Below are 22,238 nucleotides of genomic sequence, written 5' to 3' on the forward strand. Positions count from 1 at the left end.
GTTGCGGAGCACAGGCTCCGGACCTGCAGGCTCAGCGGCCATGGCTCATGGGCCCAGCCACTCTGCGGCATGTGGGATCTTCCTGGACCGGGGCATGAACCTGTGTCCCCTGCATCGGCAGGCGGACTCTCAACCACTGCACCACCGGGGAAGCCCTGTAGTATTTTTTAATACGTAATTTAAAAAATCTGTGCCTGTTGATGAATTCTTGTTAAAAAATGATTAAGCATTTTTAGATCTATCAGAATTTTATTACATAAATATCTAATCATTTTTCACCAACTATATGAAGCAGCATATATGATATATTTCTGAGTAGTTATAGATTCTAACATGTTGGTGAGTAGGATTTATTGAATGTTTTGCTAAGAGTACTCTGCTAAACCTGTGGAGAGGGGCTGTGATAAATTATAAGATATGGTTCTCATTCCCTGAGAGCTTGTGGCTGCGGTGAGGTCACAGTTCTAGTCACCTACACAATGGGAATAATTTGTGTTTTCCTTTTTTAATCAGGATTTTTTTTTCACTAGTTTAAGTGAAAGTCTGGAACTTTTTAAAAACTTAGATATTAGACAGATGTAAGGTAGTTTTGTTATAGATTATGTATAATTTTTATTTACTAAAAATACATGTCCTAATCAAATTATACTTTGTATTTTCTTAAATATATTTCACTGATACAGATATGAAATTATACACTGTGTTACATAGGAAAACTATTGTATAAGTTTTTGTTAAAATATATATTATTTTTAAAATTATTTATGATATTCATTTCCTTGGAATAAAATAGCTATTGTCTCTCTAGAAATGTAGGGACCATAGCATTTTAGTGAGAGACTCACGCTATAGGTTACAGTTACCAGAACACTAGTCACTTATTCACTATGCTTCCTACTTTCTGTCTTTTCTTATATTTTTATCTACCTTTAAGGACTGTTTGCCAGCTCCAGCTAATTAATATCCATATTCTTTTTGAAGCCTTCTTACTTTTCTGATTATTTGATCTTTTGTTGTGAGAGCTTTGCTGTTATCTGGACTTTCATATTATCCCTAATAATTGTGTTTGCTACATACTCACTAGAACGGCCAAAATGGAAAATATCAAATGTTGATGAGAATGTTGCACAACTGTAACTACTATTTTACAACTACTATTTAGCAATATTTACTAAAACTGAACATATGTACATTCTATGAACCAGCAGTTCTACTCCCTAGTAGGTATCCAACAGAAATGAAAAAATGTATTCACCAAAAGATATGTACTAGAATGTTGATAGCAGTATTTTTCACAGGAGTCCAGAGTAGGAATATACAAACTACCCATCATTGGTATAATAGATAAATGATATATTATAATTCACACAATGGAATAGTATACAGTAATGGGAAAGAACAATTTAGACCTACATGCAGAAATTTGGATGAATGTCACAAACATGTTTTGAGATAAAGAAGTATATAGTGTATTATTCTATTAATACAAAGTGAAAATGTAGGTAAAACGAATCTGAGCTTTTGGGGAGTGACAAGAAGGAAGTAGGATGGGGCTTCTAGGTTGCTGGTTATGCACTTTTTCTTGAGCTGAGTGCTAGTTATACAGGTGAGTTTACTTTGCAGAAGTTCATTACTTGATGAAAGTTAACTTTGATGAAAGTTAAAAATTTTTTTGAATTAGGGTGTACTCACCATCTCTTAAGATCCATCAGAATTCTCTTTCCCATTGTACTTTCAACTACATGGACTTCATTGGATTGAAGCCCATTGCTAATTTTTTAATTTTTTTAGTCATTGTTGCTTAACTGTTGCTTAAAATATTTTTGCTTACATCTGAATTGTAAACTTCTGGAGGGCAGTGAATGCGTCAGTCTTACATTTCTTTTCCCTTTTGGTGCCTAGAGCATTTTTGTGTTATCAACAGTTGTTGGACTGCTAAATTACCTACACCTTTTCCTACTTTTCTTCTTTTCTCTATTTTCACGTTTAGCCTAGAGCGTCCTCTGGCTCCTCAAATATTTTCTCATTCATAAGACATTTGCAGGCTGCATAGAACATGCTTTCTGTAACTCTTAGCTCTGTATTTGTCCTACTTTGTGATATCACATAAAATCGTAGGGAATTTAAAAATCTTAAAAGTGTTAAACAAAACCCAGAGACCATAAAGGAAAAATTTGGTAGATTTGACTAAATAAATATTTTTAAATGTTATGTAGGGAAAGAATAAGTTGGATAACTGACGGACTTGGAGGAAATTGTGCCAATATATATACCAGACAAAATATTAATATCCAAACTATAAGGAATTGTTAACAATAAAAAAAAATGACACATTGCCATTTAGAAAATGACAAAATTTATGAATAGGTAGTTTGCAAAAGAAGTACAGATAGTCATTAAATACATGAAAAGAGGATTAATGGATACTAGAAATAAGGGAGATGCAATAGAAACAAGGATGTTAACATTATTTTTTATCTAACAAATCAATTTAGCAAAAAGTTTTTAAAAGTTTGTAGGAATGTGGGGAAAAGAGCACTTTAATATTCTTTTGGTGGAAGTAAAAATTATTGCAGCCTTTGTAAGAGCATTTTAGCAGTGTAACTTTTTATCCTCACATATTCTCTTGTGTGTTGTAATTAGTTAAATAATGGCCCCCAAATATATGCCCATCCAGAACCTCAGGATATGACCATATTTGGAATAAGGGTCTTTGCAGGTATAATTAAGGTAAGGATCTCAAGATCAGTGACTGGTGTCCTTCCAAGAGAAAGGAGAGGGAGATTTGAGACACAGAGGGGAAGGCCATATGAAGACAGATGCAGAGATTAGAGTGATGGGTCCACATGGTAAGGAACATCAGGACTCCCCACAGCCACCAGAAACTAAGAGGGGGCATAAAATGGATTTTCCCTTAGAGCCTCCAGAAGGAACCAACCCTGCTAACAACTTGATTTTGGACTTCTGGGCTCCAGAACTATGAGAGAACAAATTTCTGTTGTTTAAAGCCACCAGATTTATGGTAAGTTGTTACTAACCTCAGGAAACTAATACATGTGCACAAAAATCTGTATAGAAGAATGTTTTGGCATTGTTTGTTACAGTAAGAAATTAGAAACAAATACCCACCAAAAGTGAAACAGTTAAATAAACTATGGTTCAGTAAAGAGTACAGCCCAGTAGTAAAGTGAGTGAGGTAGATCTATATATGTACCGACATGAAACTGTTCATCAAATATAGTTAAATGATAAATGCCAACATGTACAGGGGTGTTTTGTTTTACTGATCTGTTAACATCAATGTATAGGAAAAACTCTGAAAGCGTGCATAGACAGTCTTTGTGGAGGGGGAAGTAGATGAAAACAGAGGTAGGGGATGGCAGGATAAGGTACTTTAGTTTTATTCTATATATCTGCATTGTTTGAATGCTTAGAATAAATATGTTTCTGTATTAAAATTCAACTTAACTTTAGCTTAACCGCTCTTCAAAACACAACAAAAATAAACAAAAACTAAACCCATTTATATGATTATACACAAATATCCATATTTTGCTACTGGCAGAAGCAATGCTGTACATTATTTAATATTTTGTAATTTTCAAAGACATCATCAAATTTGTTCTTCCCCTAATCTGCCTTCCCCAGAAGTGGAGAAGAAAATGAGAGGCAGAGTGATTAAGAGACCTGCCCGAGGCCATATACAGATGGAAAGTAATAGAGTCAGACTGAAATCCCTGGCTTCTGACTCCAGGCCCCAGTGCTGCTTTACTGGTGAAGTATATAGGGCCCTAGTGGAGACTATCATGAATGGAACTTAAGTACATTGTGAATATTTAATCACAATTAACCCTGGCCTTCCACTTAATTCCAGGGTTGTAAAGACCCTGTGGTATCCTAGTAATAAGTGTGTGGTCAGACCATTGGAGAGTTGGGGCCCTTCTCATCAATATCAGGAAGTATTTAGGAAACACAAGGGATCAGGCTGGGAATTTTGTGTTACCCTCTCTGATCAGGGACACAACCAGAGAAATTTGGAACTAGAACCAAACAAGGAATATTATAGTCCATCATTTTACAAATGAGGATATTAAGATCCAGAGAGAGTAATGATTTGTCCACAGTCATACAGCTAGTTAATGCTAGGGGCAAAATTAGAATACAGTTTTCCGTTTCTAATTTTCAGTTTTTCTAATACTAGTCCCATGCAATAGATGCTCTGTTTATCATGTATGTTTTTCTGTAAGATACGGATTTTTTCATGAGAACTCTGAGGCTGTCTTATGGTGATAAAGGAAAATAAATCTGGTATCTCTTCCATAACAGAGCTCATAAAACATTAGAATTAAGTGTTTGGAATTGTAGATAAGGTGGTTTAATATTAAAAGGTAAAATGTTGAATGATTTCAGTTTTTTAGTAGATTTTTCAGTCAGCTTGTGCCTTTTTTTTTTTTTAACAACATGCTGAAAATGTAAGTATAGTTTCATGTGGCTAAATTGAGCATGTTGCAGATTTTAGAAATTATAGAGCACCTGTTTGGGAAGCATTGTAGATCAAGAACTTTTTGCAAAGATAGTCTCACAGTGGTTGGTCGGTTGATGTCCCCAATTGCCCCTAGTCACATGTCTGGTAGGCTGTACTACAGGTCTTTTCACAGTCCACCTGCAATTCCAAATAATCAGTTTACCATTTGGTTGGATGAAACACTATTAAATTTCTAATCTCTATGAGAGAAAATCTCCCACCTGCCTTCTGTTTAATTGCCCTGTTCTAAAACTAATCTGTGAAATTTAGAAAATAGATTTTAAAAAAACCACTTTTTAAATTATATAATATTTTATGTACCTTGTCTGGGTCTCTCTTGACATCCTGAAACAGTTATGTAAGGTGTGTCCTTTTACTAGGAAACCTTGTGTTTCTTGAGACCTGTGAGGAATTACTTCTATAGCCATAAAATATAAACGTCTATTTTTACATTAAATCACCACATTCCTCTCTTGAATTCTCTTTGCTTATTGCAAAAACCTAACATTCAAAATGAGAATTAGAAAATTAAGAAGATGACCAAAACAAGTTTTGAACTATATTTAAGCAGCATGACCACCATTAGTAATATGATATTTTAGCCTGAGTTGTCCTTTATTAGAAGCACCTAAATATAATTTTTTAATGTATTTTTATTTTATCATTCACAATAAAATTTTCTCCTAAAAGAGGGGAAACACATTTTCTTATGAAAAGCAAAATAACTGCTGATTAAAATAAGTCTTTTTAAACTCATTAAAGTTTTACATTCTACGGGTTTATAATCATTTGCTTTTTAGAGAATATCTAAATGCATTGTCTTTGTGATGCTTGACATATAATTGGTGTTTATATGAGCTTAGTAGTAAAATCCTAGGTTGTAAATGAGATATGACGCAGTCATCAAGCAGGAGTCAGCCTTGTAGCTTAATAATTGACTTCCATGTGCAAGCATGCAGATAAAGGGATTGTTTTCCTTATGGTTGATAGCTAAACATGTTATATTCTCTAATAACACATCCCTCTACGTGCTCACACATAAATACACATATATGTATTATATCCATCTGCATATGCCCATTTTTGCTATTTTCCTTTTCTTTCCATAGACCCAGTTTCATTTTTTTAAAGTAATCTGGGTTTTTTTGATACATAGCTATCTAGACTGCTTCCATAAAACAAGGAAACTAGTTTGACTTTATGTATGCATTCACCAAATCAGTGATTCTCAATTCTGACTGTGTATCAGACAGGGATTATTTTTCTTTCTTATATGTGATTGTTCAGGCCCTACTGTGAGAGTTTTGATGTGGGCCGAGGTTAGGACCCAAGAGTATCTATATTTTTCCAAACTGTACTTGATTCTGTTGGTCAGCCGGATCACACTTTGTTCGCTTCGTTACTACTGAATAGGAACACTAGATGGTGCTATCTAAAAACCTCCAAAGAGGTTTAAACTGTATCCTGAATTTGCATGCAGTTGTAAATTTGGAATAAATTGCATGTTTATATTTTAATAATTATCATGAATAGGTAAGCTTACTAGAATTATAAAAGAACGCACAATAGCAGACAAATCTTGACAGGAACCAGAAAGAATGGCCTAATGAATTTTTTAAGATGATGATATGTACTCCATTTTGAAAATGGAAGAAAAGGTATTTTTATTTTAAAGAAAACGTTCCTTGATAAATTGTAACAGAAGCTGTTAATTTCCTCCTATTTCACTTTTGATAACATCTAATTAGCTGATGTTAAATGGTTACTATTTATTGAGCCTTAGTCACTGTGCTGAACACCATCTAAACATGCCCTTGAACCTTTAGAAGAACCCTGCTAAATATTGATTGTAGTATATTATTGTTCCTAGTTCAAAAATGGAGGGAACCAGCTCAGAGAGGTTGTTACTTGCCTATAGAACACAGTGCTAGCAAGAATAGGATATTGAGTTTGATTCCAAGTGTCCATGCCACAGCTCCTAACCTTATGTGGTATTTTTCAGCATCAGTATTTCTGCTAGTTTTCAGAAAAGTTAATAATTTAAGTGACATAAAAACACAGAAATGAGCAAATAGAAATTCCATTCATTTATTTCTAAGGAAATAATTTCATTGAGAAACAGATATTTATTAAACCCCTACTGTATGTCAGCCTCTTTAAGGCTGACAGAGGCTAACTAAGTTACTTAGTTAGCCTAACTAACTTAGTGGGGGCTCCAGAAAGGCTTCCTAAGGGAAGTATAAACTCTGACCTGAAACGTGGAATCAGAGCTTTCTTCCATCAAAAGTAGAAATAGGATTTGATTTTCATAGAAAACTATCAGCAAATCAGTAGCTTGAAAGGATAACTTTTAAAAAGGCAGTCTGAAGGAAATAAAACTGATTGCAAAAGTTTTAAGTCATAATAGGAAAACATTTTAGGCATCAGATCAAATATAGAGCCTAGGAAAATATACCTTTTGACGCTACCCCTCGCCCAATTAAAGATGGATTAAAACAAGTGACGATAAAAGGATAAAGGCACCCATGGCTTGGTAAGGAAGGGATAATTTAATTTTAGATTTTAAAAGTACAGTGTTAACATCCAATTTGGAGTATTGGAAGGAGTATTAGGCAGAATTCTAAAGATGTTGCCCCCTCTCCCACCAAAATTCCTGTTCCCTGGTTATTTAATCAAACACTGAGTTCTACAGAATTTGCAGGTGAAGTTAAGGTTACTAATTAGCTGACCTTAAAATGTGGAGATGGTCGATGAGTGTTATACATACAGGCACAGTATAATCACATAAGCCCTTAGTAAAGAAAGCAGAAGAGTCAGTCAGAGAACTGCAGATTAAAGAGGGCAAAAGAGAGATGCTGCAGAAGGGGAAGCCAGAGAGAGTCTAAGCATGAGGCGGATTTGAGCACCATTGCTGATTCTGAGATACAGGGGCCCAGATGCAAGAAATGGCAAGAGTGCCCTTTAGGAGCTGACAGCTAGCAAAGGAATGGAGACCTTAGTCTTAAAACCATAAGGAACTTGATTCTGCCAAATAACTTGAATGAACTTGAAGGCAGATTGTTCCCCAGAGTCTCTAATAAGGAATGTAGCCCTACCAGCACGTTGATTTTTAGCCTGGTGAGACCTGCCTTGGACTTCTGACCTTACAGAACTGTGAGATGATAAATGGGTGTTGTTTTAAGTTGCTAAGTTTGTAGTAATTTGTGATGACAACAATGACTAATAAAGAGAACAAAATTCACCTTTATTCGTATCCTCCTACACAGTATTATTTTATTTATTCTCTTCCAGGCTTTGATGATAAGCCCACTTCGCCTAATTATAAACATAATACACATATATTTTTGTATCCTGCTTTTTCTCTTAACTTGAGCATATATATTTCTCTATGTTACTATGTAGTTTTCCCTAATCATTACTTTTCATAGCAGTATAATGTTCTTTTGAGTATAGTATGTTATATTTAACCTGTTGGATTTTTGTGTCACTTCAAAATTTTTACCATCACAATACTATAGTGAGTGTTTCTGTGCATATGACCATCTCATATTTGAAGTTACTGGAGTGGATTTTCAGGTGCATCATTACCAGTCAGAAGGTATGAGCCTTTGTATAACTCATTATATATTGGCAAGTCTTAAATGGCTTACCAATTTAAAATTCTTAAGCAAAGATAAGAGAACCATGTTCATCAAAATCGTTATCACCATTAGATAACATTCTTTTTTAAATAATTTTTTTGTTAATAGGGGAAGATGCTTGGTGGAGAGTTTTAAATTTAGGGATAGTTTCCTAAATTACTCAAAGAATTAATGTATAAGCTACTATTCTAAGTATTTCAGGTGTATAAAGCTGAATAGTTTATAGTACCTGAAAACCAGTTATTATGATTAGTCATGTACCAGTCATAAGAGATATGAAGCTAGTTCCTCACCTCGGAACCTGTTTTTAAGTCAACTTGGTTTTTTTTGTTTTTTTTTTTTGCGGTACGCGGGCCTCTCACTGTTGTGGCCTCTCCCGTTGCGGAGCACAGGCTCCGGACGCACAGGCTTAGCGGCCATGGCTCACGGGCCCAGCCGCTCCGCGGCATGTGGGATCCTCCCGGACCGGGGCACGAACCCGTGTCCCCTGCATCGGCAGGCGGACTTTCAACCACTGCGCCACCAGGGAAGCCCAACTTGGTTTTTTTTTTATTAGCAATGCATGTACAGTCTGTTGGTACTATGTTCCTACCTTCTATTTTTATCATGCTGATTTTATAATAGTTCTCAAAACCATAATTATTTTCCTATTGTGGGTATGACCATTTTTTTCATTTATATTTTTTAATTTTTTTTCCAGCTTTCTGGAGATAATATTGACATATATATAAATTTAAGGTGTACAGCATGATTATTTGATACACATATATACTGTGAAATGATTACCACAATAAAGTTAGTTAACACCTCCATTCCCTTTACATAATTTCCTTTTTGTGTGTGTGGTGATAAAATTTAAGATTTACTATTTAAGGTCTTAACTTCCAAGTATACAATACTGTATTGTTAACTATAATCACCATGCTGTACATAACATTAAATCCCCAGAACTTATTCATCTTATAGTTAAAAGTTTGTACCCTTTGGCCAACATCTCCGCTGCCAGCCCTGACAACTACTATTCTACTCTCTATTTCTGTGAGTTCAGCTTTTTTAGATTACACATATAAGTAAGAACATACACTATATGTCTTTCTCTGTCTGGTTTATTTCACTTAGCATAATGCCCTCAAGCCTCATTCATGTTGTTGTAAAAGGCAGGATTTCCGTCTTTTTGATGGCTGAATAATATTCCTGTGTGTGTGTGTGTGTGTCTGTTTGTGTCTGTGTATGTGTAACACATATGACATTTTATCTGTATATAGCTCACATTTTCTCTATCCATTCATCCATCTTTGGACACTTAGGTCGTTTTCACGTCTTGGCTGTTGTGAATAATGCTGCAATGAACGTGGGAGTACAGATATCTCTTTGAGATAATGATGTCATTTTGGGGGGGATATATATACCCAGAAGTGAAATTGCTGGATCATGGTGGTTCTATTTTTAATATTTTGAGGAACCTCCATACTGTTTTCCATAGTGGCTGCAACGATCTACATTCCCAGCAGTAGTCACAAGAGTTCCCTTTTCATGGATGTAGATATTTTCTTTGTTAAGTTCCCAGTTATATTCCATTGACATCTTGAAAAATTTTAGGTAGGAAAAATATCAGTGTGAGTAAACATAGTTTGAATAACTAGAGACTAAGTGCTAACTTACAGTGTTCTTTTGTACTTCAAAGCAAAGTATTGGACTTAGAATGAAGGTCTAATACTAAAATACAAAGTACATATATTTTCTGTGACTGTAGAGCAGTTTATACCTTTACCTTGCTCCCCTGTAAAGAAGCCATGAGTTAAAGTAAAAAGGCACTAGATGGGACATTAGGTTTCTAGATCCTTTTATGTTGCTAACCAGCTATTACCTTGAACATGTCACTTAACATCTGGGCTTCTGCTTTCTGTTCTGTAAGATGAGGGATTGAATATGTTGATGACATGAAAATGGTCATTTAGGAAAAGTATGAAAGCATTTTGTACTCAGTGAGTTAGGCTTAAATTAAAGGTACCTGGTAGGAGGTCATTGTTTTGGTTTGGACTGGTTTGGAAATTAAATGAAGAAATTCCCATAAAGCTCCTAGAGCAGACATTCAGTGTTGCCTAGCATGAAAATGGAGACAGTGACAAAACTTTGGTACTAAAATACTCTGTTTCTGAGAGACTGTATAACTGAACTGCTTTAGAATCTGTACAAAAATAAGGTACATTTAAAATAAGTACCTATTTTTATTTTCCAGGATCAAATCTAAATCGCTGTGGTTTCCGAGGCTCTTCATACCTGGGTATTCCATTCAATCCATCAAAGGTTAGTTCTCTTTGCATTAGGAGGAAGGAGGAGAGGGAGTGGAGAGATTTTAGTAAGAAAGAAAACTAAGAAAGTAACAGAAAGAACCAGGCCTCCAAGTTTCAGTGTAGCTAAATACTGTCTAATACTGTGTGTTGTGAACTGGAACTTTTTAAGGGAAAGCTATACCCACCTTACTTCTGGAAGAATGCACAATATATAAATGAACAGAAATTCCTGTTGTTAAAAAATTGTCTTTCTTACTATCGTGTGTGTGTGTGTGTGTGTTTGTGTAAAAATTATTGGTGATTTCTTGGAGAAAATGGAAATAAAGCACTCAAGAACATGATACTTGTTCTCTAAGAAACCAATGAACCGTGTGTTACAGAAGGACTTTATATTTGGTTCACATTTCTTAGGAATGAAAGAGAAAGCTCTTGCTAAGCAGTGATTGGAGACCCAAGTAGTGATGAATTATGATGACATTCCTGACGGTAGGCAGACTGTCTTCAGACTTATAGGCAGAGGCTTTGGTACCAGCACATGCAGGTATAGAAAGCAGTGAATCCTAACATATGAGAAGCTTTTTTTCTTCTTCAAAGAAGCAGACCCCAAACTTTTGTAGGTGTTTCATCTGTGCGTAAAATATTTTTCTACAATAGAAAGCAGAGCAAAACTTCATCATTTTGTGGAAAGAGACCTCACAAAATAGAAACTTTTTCCTTGATGGGGGTCAGTCTGCTTATATAATGGTTACAAGCCAATATCTGGCTACACTGAGTACATCAAGATTTATATCCCTTTCCAAGCTGAAGGTAAATGACATGTTGCCAATTTTTCCATACTCTGCTTCAAAATTTTGGAATAAATAGCAGTGAGTTTGGAAAAGGTGACATGATTTGATAGAGGCACTGCTTCAACTTTCTTCCTCTGCCCTAAGCTGTAGACCAGCATGCCTGTGTCAAAGTCATATGACTTTGCTAAGGTGTCTCCAATCATGTATGCCAATTGCTTTTAACAGAGAATCTAGAAACTAAGGATCCATAAAAATTGTCCTTTTTCCCCATACATATAATACTTTCCAACTTAAGCCAGTCCTGAATAGAGGTAGCTCTCCATTTAGTCATAATGGACAGGATATCTAAAAGTCATGACACTGATAATAATGACCATTATACAGCACCATACCCTATACAGATGTATACTTAAACTTGTTGGAGTAAAACAGTTCTTTGATAACATTACTTTTAAGAGACAGCCCCCTTACTCCCCTCACCCCCTTCCAAGGTGTTTTCGAAACAAAAGGATAAAATGTAAGGAGAAAACATTTTTTGCCTTTGATTCACAGAGTCTCCTGAAACCCATTTTGGGCCCTTAATTCATCGAGACCCTGGCATTTTCTGGGGAAGCTAGGTCTCACTCCATTCTGTGTTGCATTAATCTGAATCTTGAGTGTTAGAGGGAGCTAGAGACTCTAGCTGGAATCATATAGGGCCACAAGGAGTTGTCACTTAGGGTGGTGGCTGAGAATCCAGGAGACAGATGAAGCCAAGAGAATCTGAGGAGGCACATATGATTTTTCAATACAGTATGTAAATAGTATCTTCGCTTTTTCGTCTGAAACCACCTATGGGCCATTCACTTACCTGAAAAATGTCCAGGACCTTTAGTGGCCATAGAACACTTTTTGAGAAACACTAATGGATCTTCTCAACCCCCTTTTCTCACTGTTTTCCTTCAACAAATCCCATATTCTCTATTAAATTATGTACTGTCCTTAACACATACTACATAGCCTGGAATCTTCCTTCTCTGCTTTCCTTTTACTTTTTCTTCTACCTGTAACGCCGCCTCTTCATCTGTACCTAACCAAACTCCTCTTCTGCTGCAGAAAACAATCCTTTATCCAGGTATTATTGTATCTCCATCATGACACATACAGCATTCTACTTTGTACTGTACTTATTCAAGTAGCCCTCTTCTCCCTTCAAGGTTAAGGTCCACATTTGATTTCTGTTCGGATTCCGCACAGTGTTTTTAACATAGCAGATATTTAGTGTGAGTACCAAAAAATGAAACGTTACAGGATTTCTAAGAAGGCAGTTATAAACGTGGAATAGGATATCCAGGAGTATTAAAGCTTGAGTTCTAAGGAGGAGCTCAGAATGAAAGAAATACCACGGTGAAAATTTGCTTGTCATATTTGTGAGACCATATAAGGAATTGTATATGTAAGGCTGGGTAGGTGGGGTGAGTTCAGATTATAGAGGATATTGAACACCTTTGCAAACTTATTCTATGAAGAACTACAGAAGGTCAGTGAGCAGCAAAGTATTCTGATTAAGTCACTAGTGGTTTCAAGACCCTTGAGTCGTGACTCCAAAGAAGTAGTGGCCCTTTTGATATTTGCCTTGCACTTGCATCATCATCAGTAAGATAACTAGCATCTGTACAGACAGTAATTTTATTTAATCCTCAGAGTAACCCTGTGAAATAGGTACTAATATCTCCATTTTCCAGAATGAGAAAATGCAGCAGTGAGTAGTAGAGCCAGGATTTGATGCCTTACAGTAGTGTAGAAGCTAACATTTATTGTAGAAAGCAGAGGAGTCTGTTTTAACCAGAATCTTGGTACAAGCTTCATTTTAACTTTCTAATGTTATGGGCAGTTATTCTAGTATTTGAAGCAATTATTGATGAGCCCAAACTAAAACAGAAGGAAATCCTGTGAGAAAGATGAATTTAAAATACACTCTTATTCTATCAAAATTAAAACTTTCTTAAACTGAGAAATAGTACAATGTGAAATTTTACATTTTTTAAGTGAAATCATCTTTTTAAAATAACCAAACAGGATTGGCTATTTGAAAATAATTATAAAACTTTAAATGCTTTGTGTATTGCAGAATGTAAAGTTACTTGGTTTTACATTTTTACTTTTACTTTAATAAGTTTTTTAATTAATTTTATCTATGCCAGTGCCAGCTAGAGTCTACAGGATTTCCTACAAGGAGTCACATATTTTATAAACCTTAAGAGACTTTGATAACTGTTGATAGTTTTGTTGAAACAGTCAAATCAGTGAAACTAATCTAATAAATATTCTGGTTATATGAGTTTCCTAGTTTGACTCCCCAGCTCTGCCTGGGCAATTACTAGTCTAACAGTCTTCACAAAAGACTTTTTGCAATCAATGCTCATTTGATAATTTAAACTTTAAAAATTAGATTGTTTTATTTCTAGAGAATTTTTCAATATTAGTATCTTGAGCTCTTCTTTGCATTTTTTTGTCATTCTAAGTGTTAATATTATTAGAGACTCAAATAATTAAACCATATCAGAATAGAATAATGTTTTTCAACTGTATTGTTTTGTAGGATTTTTAAATGGTGATCACTACTGTGGTATTTAATTTGAATTTGTACAGCATAAAAAATAATTATTTCTACATGCTTTTCTAACTTTATAAGACTTAAATTATAAGTGATATGGTTGGTCAAATAGGAAGTTGAAATAATTTGGCTTATTTGAATATCAGACCTACTTCCATAAACTTGAGGATAAAATTGAAAATTATGTAGCCTGGAAAGTATGCAATAATACTTAGGTTGAGACATACACGAAATTGAGTTTTGTTTGTCTCTATCAGATGTCTATGCAAATCAGTATAAACAACATTTAATTTTACTGTTTACTAAAACCTCTTGTCAAATTGCATAATGAAATAAGATCTCATTTCAGTTTTCTAATTAACATTATATTAATTTTGAATCTAGAATCCTGGAACAGCTCATCCTTATGATAGTGGCCACATAGCAATGACCTACACTGGCCTTTCATGCTTAGTTATTCTTGGAGATGACCTAAGCCGAGTAAATAAAGAAGCTTGCTTAGCAGGCTTGAGAGCCCTTCAGCTAGAAGATGGAAGGTATGGGTCATTCTTCGTTACTTGTCTTTTTTTTTTTTAAGAAAAATCATTTGGAATTAAAAATAGATATAATCTTATACTAGAATTGTAGAGTTTATCATAAACTCTTATTAGAACCACCTAGAGTTCACTGTATACATACGGTTTAAGTGCCTAATCAGTGAAATATTTCTTATGTGAATGAAAATAAAAGTAATCACAATAACAGTTCCATTTTTTCTTAGTTCATTTTTCTTTTTTTTAAAGGTGATAATAGATCCATAAATAAATGGTTTAATAGTTTCAGGATTAGGATCTAATTTAATTTACATTCTGGGTAAAAAAAATGGACATTTTGAAGCAGACATACATTTAATCTAAACTTTTATGCCTTAAGACATAGTGATGGGGGAAAAAGGGATGAACATTGAATATTATTATATTCTAGTGTAGGTAGTTTCTGTGATATTATTAAAGGATAGAAAAAGTAGTGAGTTCATTAATATTTGATGGTTTGAGTGGTGTGTCTAACAAAAAAAAAGTTTTAAGGTGAAACTTTTTTTTTAAGTTTAGGAAGTGATAAAGCAGTAGTGATGCTATCTAAAGAAAAGACTTTGCAAACAAATCCTGCCACGTTGTTATAGCTGTAGTCCATCTACTGCTGTGTCTATTTTCCTGTCAGTATTTTAAAAACACTGCTGTTGATGAGGGGAAAATTAGTGGAAACATATAAGGTAAATTGACATTAATTGGAAATACTATAAAACTAAATATTTACCTCAGCAAGTACATGTGACTAATTTCTCAATAATTCATTATAGTCTTTGGTCACTGCTATCTTATCCTTATTTATAAATAAAAGAATAGATATGAAATACAAACTATTATGTACTTCTCTAAAACTAATTAAATATGTGAAAATTAAATTAAAACAATATGATCGGGGCTTCCCTGGTGGCGCAGTGGTTGAGAGTCTACCTGCCGATGCAGGGGACGCTGGTTCATACCCTGGTCTGGGAGGATCCCACGTGCTGCAGAGCGGCTGGGCCCGTGAGCCATGGCTGCTGGGCCTGCACGTCCAGAGCCTGTGCTCCGCAACGGAAGAGGCCACAATGATGAGAGGGCTGCGTACCACAAAAACAAAAACAAAAACCAATATGATCAGTTAATTAATGGTTATCTATATACACATTGAGAAGAAATTTCACATAAGCAGAACTTGGGCTTGAGAATTTCTTACTACCCAATAGGTCCCTGCTACTTTTTCTGCTATTAATTCTCAAGCCACTGTGCCATAGCTTTCCATGGCTGAGAGCAAAGAAACTTACTCTGAGTGGTGGCATCTGGGAAAGAGTAACTGTGGTAGTATGTTAAGCTACCCAGAAATTGAACTTGGGAGTACAGTGTTGATTTAGAGATAGTTTTATATTATTCAAATTAATAGTCCTTTATTGAATAATACAAGTAGTATATGGTTTTTAAATCTGTATTTAGTGATAGCTTTTTCTGTGAGTGAAGACATGAAGTAGGTGTTTCTAACTAACCCCCCTACAAAAAAATAAATTATAGTACAGTAAATCATATGGTTATTATTTTCAGTTTTTGTGCAGTACCTGAAGGCAGTGAAAATGACATGCGATTTGTATACTGTGCTTCCTGTATTTGCTATATGCTCAACAACTGGTCTGGCATGGATATGAAAAAAGCCATCAACTATATTAGAAGAAGTATGGTGAGTTGTGTTGATAAATTGACTCTTTGTTTTAAGTTATTACTGCTGATATATGGGGGCTGGGGCATGCCTCATCTCTTCTAGCAATAATTTGGAAATAAGGATAATAAGATTGCTTTCTGGGTACATCATATATCAGAATAGCCATTTAAGAATAATATTCAAGGAAAGTTTGACTCTTTAGCCATTAAATTTTAAATGTAATCTGATTGTGTCCAAAGAAACTGTCTTTAGCAGAAAGAGATTAGTCAGCCTTAGAAGCAAAAAATAGTAAAATCTCAAAGGTAAATGTTGAACCTATCTTAATAGGGATCATTGGGAAGTCGCAGCCAAGCATAAAGGAGAATTACAGTGCCCTTGGTGAGATTATTCCTATATTGGGTGTGAGGTGTGAGTTCCTTAAGCTATTTTGACTAGCAAGATTGACTAGGCTGACAGTAGATTTTTGGATCACTTTTGGTTTCTTAATACTTTTATGTGGGTTTTTTTTTTAATCTAAGGTTTATTTTAAGGAGAATATCAAGTAGAAATTTTATTCTTTCACACAATGCAATTTAGTCTTTTTATCAACAATAGTAAGGAAAACTTAGTTTAGTCTCAGCCAGAACTATCCTTTGCTCTACTTTTTAGTCTCTCATATACAACCAGAGAAATAGAAGTGCTGCTTCCCAGGTCTATTTTACTTCCTAAATATGAAATTTTTATAGATTAGAATATTTTAGGCTGTTAATTCAACTTTTACTAGTCCATATTTCAGAACAAAAATGTAAGTTCTTAGAGGAATGGAGTTATTTTTAATTGAATGTGTGAATGTGAATCAGATTTTATAGAATCTATAATAGCACAGGTTTTTAAAAGCCTGTGGAGGCAGAAAGACGAAACCTTTAAAGGAGTTTTAACATCTTTATTGGAGTATAATTGCTTTACAATGATGTGCTTTATAAAAGGAGTTTTAAGAGGAAAGGAGGTTTATGTTATAGACAGAGGTGGGAGATATACATTTTGGCATGAATATTGCAGAAATAACACCATGTTCTTCTCAGTGCATTGTATTTGGAGGTACAACATGTTAATTTGCTCTATTATTGGTGATGTTAACTTTAATCACTTGGTTAAGGTGGTGTATGCCAGATTTTCCTCTGTAAAGTTAGCATTTTTCCCTTTGTAATTATTTAGTATCTCATGGTGAGATACTTGGAGACTGTATAAATATCCTGTCCCTCATCAAACTTATCCACTAGTATTGGTATGCATTGATATTTTCCAGCTCTATCATTCATTCTGTAATTATCAGTTAAAATTCTACAGTTATGGAAAGCTTTCCCTTCACCTTTATCTACTTATTTATTTAATTTAAACAGGCACTCTAGATTCTTGTTTTACTCAATGGGTTATTATCTGTAACTATCATGATTTATTTTGATGCTGTCCCAGATTCAGCCAGCAAAAACTCCTTCACCCCTTCAGCCAGCAAAAACCCCTTGTGCCCTTTTGGTGTGTCCCCTTCATTCTTTGAGCACCTCCTTGTCTTCTGGTACAAGATATTCCAGGTTCATAGTTTAATTTCCCAGTCTCAGTTCTGAAATTGGTCATTTCTTCAAGGAGTTCTAGTTCTTATTGGAGGATGATGTTTAGAAACCACGATTTGGGCACAAAATGTGCTTATTGGTACTGGGATATCACTGCTTCTAGCCCCTCTCTCAGAGGTAGGAAATGTATATATATATACACAGACATCCCCCTTACACACTTACACACATCTGTATCTTTTTATCTATCTATCTATCAATCAAAAACCGTGAGTTCACACTAATACCTCAAATTTTAATCCAATACCACTAGGTTCATTTTAACCTTCCTTTTTTCATTTGTAACTCCCTTCTCAGAGAGTGACAAACCTGTCTCCTATTATCCAGAATGCATTGGTTCTTTTTGTTTAGAGCCTGAAGGTATATAGTCAAAATGTTATATTTAAGAAACACTTGAGTTACTTCTTTTATTCCCTCCACCCCCAACCTTTAGTTTGTTTATGTTAATTTATTTGAAATAAAGTTGTTTATTTGTTTCTGTTTGGATTCTATTTTAGGATTCCCCCCAACTTTGTTGATTTTATATCTTTAATATGTGAAATATTAACTCGGTTTTGAAAGTCATAACTATACAAAAAGTTATATTCAGAGATGTGTAACTCACAGGGCTTCCTGTTCCTTCTATCTCCACCCCCTTCCTAACTCCCATGTTTGCCACCTTGTTCCCATTCACTCTGTAGGTAAACGTTCTCATTAGTTTTTGGTTAGGCCTCCCTGTACTTCTTTTTGATGAACAGATACGTACATTTTTATTTCTGCTTTCTTACTCAAAAGAGTACTTTTTTCAGTTTGCTTTTTACATTTAACAATATAGCTTGAAAACCACTCTATATCAGGTCATAGAAATTTTCCTCATTTCTTTTTTAACAGTTTTGTAGTACTCCATCACGTGCACATGTCATAGCTTTCTCCAGCTCTTCTATATATAGGCTACATATTTTCCAAATGCGAACAGTGTTGAAATTCATACCTTCTACATGTGTGCTTATGTATTGTTGGGGATATAACTTCAGAATAAATTCCAAGCAGTGGAATTGCTTAATCAAAAAGTAAATGCATACGGGGGGATTGGTTCAAGGTGGTGGAGTAGAAGGACATGCACTCACTCCCTCTTGCGAGAGCACCAGAATCACAACTAACTGCTGAACAGTCATCGACAGAAAGACACTGGAACTCACCAAAAAAGATACCCCACGTCCAAAGACAAAGGAGAAACTGCAACGAGATGGTAGGAGGGGCGCAATCACAGTAAAATCAAATCCCATGACCGCTGGGTGGGTGACTCACAAACTGGAAAACAGTTACACCACAGAAGTCCACCCACTGGAGTGAAGGTTCTGAGCCCCATGTCAGACTTCCCAACGTACGGGTCCAGCAATTGGAGGAGGAATTCACAGAGAATCAGACTTTGAAGGCTAGCGGGATTTGATGCCAGGACTTTGACAGGACTGGAGGTAACAGAGACTCCACTCTTGGAGGGCACACACAAAGTAGTGTGCGCATCAGGACCCAGGGGGAAGGGGCAGTGACCCATAGGAGACGGAACCAGACCTACCTGCTAGTGTTGGAGGGTCTCCTGCAGAGGTGAGGGGAGGCTGTGGCTCACCGTGGGGACAAGGACACTGGCAGCAGAAGTTCTGGGAAGTACTCCTTGGCATGAGCCCTCCCAGAGTCCACCATTGGCCCCACCAAAGAGCCTGTAGGCTCCAGTGCTGGGTCACCTCAGGCTGAACAACCAACAGGGAGTGAACTCAGCCTCACCCTTCAGCAGACAAGTGGATTGAAGTTTGAACTGAGCTCTGCTCATCAGAGCAAAACCCACCTCTACCCACCACCAATCCCTCCCATCAGGAAGCCTGCACAAGTCTCTTAGATAGCCTCATCCACCACAGGGCAGACAGCAGAAGCAAGAACTACAGTCCTGCATCTTGCAGAATGAAAAACCACATACACAGAAAGATGGACAAAATGAAAAGGCAGAGGACTGTGTGCCAGATGAAGGAACAAGATAAAACCCCAGAAAAACAATTAAATGAAGTGGAGATAGGCAACCTTCCAGAAAAAGAATTCAGAATAATGAGAGTGAAGATGATCCAGGACCTCAGAAAAAGAATGGTGGCAAAGATCGAGAAGATGCAAGAAATGTTTAACAACAACCTAGAAGAATTAAAGAACAAACAAACAGAGATGAGCAATACAATAACTGAAATGAAAAATACACTAGAAGGAATCAATAGCAGAATAACTGAGGCAGAAGAATGGATAAGTGACCTGGAAGACAGAATGGTGGAATTCATTGCCACAGAACAGAATAAAGAAAAAGGAATGAAAATAAATGAAGACAGCCTAAGAGACCTCTGGAACAACATTAAATGCACCAATATTTGCATTATAGGGGTCCCAGAAGGAGAAGAGAGAGAGAAAGGACCCGTGAAAATATTTGAAGAGATTATAGTCTAGAACTTCCCTAACATGGGAAAGGAAATAGCCACCCAAGTCCCAGAAGCGCGGAGAGTCCCAGGCAGGGTAAACCCAAGGAGAAACATGCCGAGACACATAGTAATCAAATTGCCATAAATTAAAGACAAACAAAAACTATTAAAAGCAGCAAGGGAGAAATGACAAATAACATACAAGGGAACTCCCATAAGGTTATTAACAGCTTATTTCTCAGCAGAAACTCTACAAGCCAGAAGGGAGTGGCATGGATATTTTAAAGTGATGAAAGGGAACAACCAACAATCAAGATTACTCTACCTGACAAGGATCTCATTCAGATTCGACAGAGAGAGAAATCAAAAGCTTTACAGACAAGCAAAAGCTAAGAGAATTCAGCACCACCAATCCAGCTCTACAACAAATGCTAAAGGAACTTCTGTAAGTGGGAAACACAAGAGAAAAAAAGGACATACAAAAACAAACCCAAAACAATTAAGAAAATAGGAATATACATATTGATAATTACCTTAAATGTGAATGGATTAAATACTCCAACCAAAAGACACAGGCTCACTGAATGGATAGAAAAACAAGATCCATCTATATGCTGTCTACAAAAGACTCACATCAGACCTAGGGACACATTCAGACTGAAAGTGAGGGAATGGAAAAAGATATTGCATGCAGTGGAAATCAATAGAAAGCTGGAGTAGCAATATTTATATCAGATAAAATAGACTTTAAATTAATGAATGTTACAAAAGACAAGAAAGGACACTACCTAATGATGAAGGGACCAAAATCCAAGAAGAAGACAATAACAATTATAAACATATATGCACCCAACATAGGAGAACCTCAATACATAAGGCAGATGCTAAAAGCTATAAAAGAGGAAATTGACAGTAACACAATAATAGTGGGGGACTTTAACACCTCAGTTACACTAATGGACAGATCATCCAGACAGAAAATTAATAGGGAAACACAAGCTTTAAATGACAAAATATACCAGATAGATTTCATTGATATCTATAGGACCTTCCATCTGAAAACAGCAGGTTACACTTTCTTCTCAAGTGCACATGGAACATTCTCAAGGATAGATCACATCTTGGGTCACAAATAAAGCCTCGGTAAATTTAAGAAAATTGAAATCATATCAAGCATCTTTTCCAACCACAACGCTGAGATTAGAAATAACTTACAGGGAAGAAAAACCTTAAAAAACAAACACATAGAGGCTAAACAATATGTACTAAATAACCAAGAGATCACTGAAGAAATCAAAGAAGAAATCAGAAAATACTTAGACACAAATGACAACAAAAACACGATGATCCAAAACCTATAAACAATCTAACCTTACACCTAAAGTAACTAGAGAAAGAAGAAGAAACAAAACCCAAAGTTTTGTAGAAGGAAAGAAATCATAAACATCAGAGCAGAAATACATGAAATTGAAACAAAGAAAACGGTAGCAAAGATCAATAAATCTGAAAGCTGGTTCTTTGAGAAGGTAAACAAAATTAATAAAACTTTAGCCAGACTCATCAAGAAACAGAGGGAGAGGATGCAAATCAATAGAATTAGAAATGAAAAAGAAGTTACAACGGACACTGCAGAAATAGAAAGCATCATAAAAGACTGCTACAACCAACTCTGTGCCGATAAAATGGACAACCTGGAAGAAATGGACAAATTCTTCAAAAGGTATAACCTTCCAAGACTGAACCAGGAAGAAATAGAAAATATGAACAGACCAATCACAAGTAATGAATTTGAAACTGTGATTAAAAATCTTCCAACAAACAAAAGTCCAGGACCAGATGGCTTCACAGGTGAATTCTATCAAACCTTTAGAGAAGAGCTAACACCCATCCTTCTCAAACTCTTCCAAAAAATTGCAGAGGAAGGAACCCTCCCAAACTCATTCTATGAGGCCACCATCACCCTGATACCAAAACCGGACAGAGATCTACCAAAAAAAATTACAGACCAATATCACTGAGGAATATAGATGCAAAACTCCTCAACAAAATACTAGGAAACAGAATCCAACAACACATTAAAAGGATCATACACCATGATACAGTGGGATTTATCCCAGGGATGCAAG

The 22,238-nt window shown here is 35.7% G+C and overlaps 1 protein-coding gene across 2 annotated transcripts in view; it reads left to right on the forward strand.

Annotated features, from left to right (window-relative positions):
- PGGT1B (protein geranylgeranyltransferase type I subunit beta) overlaps positions 1-22,238 on the forward strand; it is a 57,739-nt gene that overhangs the window by 9,234 nt on the left and 26,267 nt on the right. For both annotated transcript variants that reach the window (XM_027099901.1, XM_027099910.1), the window contains exons 3-5: positions 10,406-10,473; positions 14,229-14,380; positions 15,959-16,091. In XM_027099901.1, coding sequence (XP_026955702.1) covers positions 10,406-10,473; positions 14,229-14,380; positions 15,959-16,091 — 353 coding nt within the window. The remainder of the gene's footprint in view (positions 1-10,405; positions 10,474-14,228; positions 14,381-15,958; positions 16,092-22,238) is intronic.

The sequence above is a fragment of the Aethalodelphis obliquidens genome, unplaced genomic scaffold (genome assembly GCF_003676395.1).
Source record: "Aethalodelphis obliquidens isolate GAN/ISIS:26980383/991018 unplaced genomic scaffold, ASM367639v1 scaffold4, whole genome shotgun sequence".
NCBI classification, from domain to species: domain Eukaryota; kingdom Metazoa; phylum Chordata; class Mammalia; order Artiodactyla; family Delphinidae; genus Aethalodelphis; species Aethalodelphis obliquidens.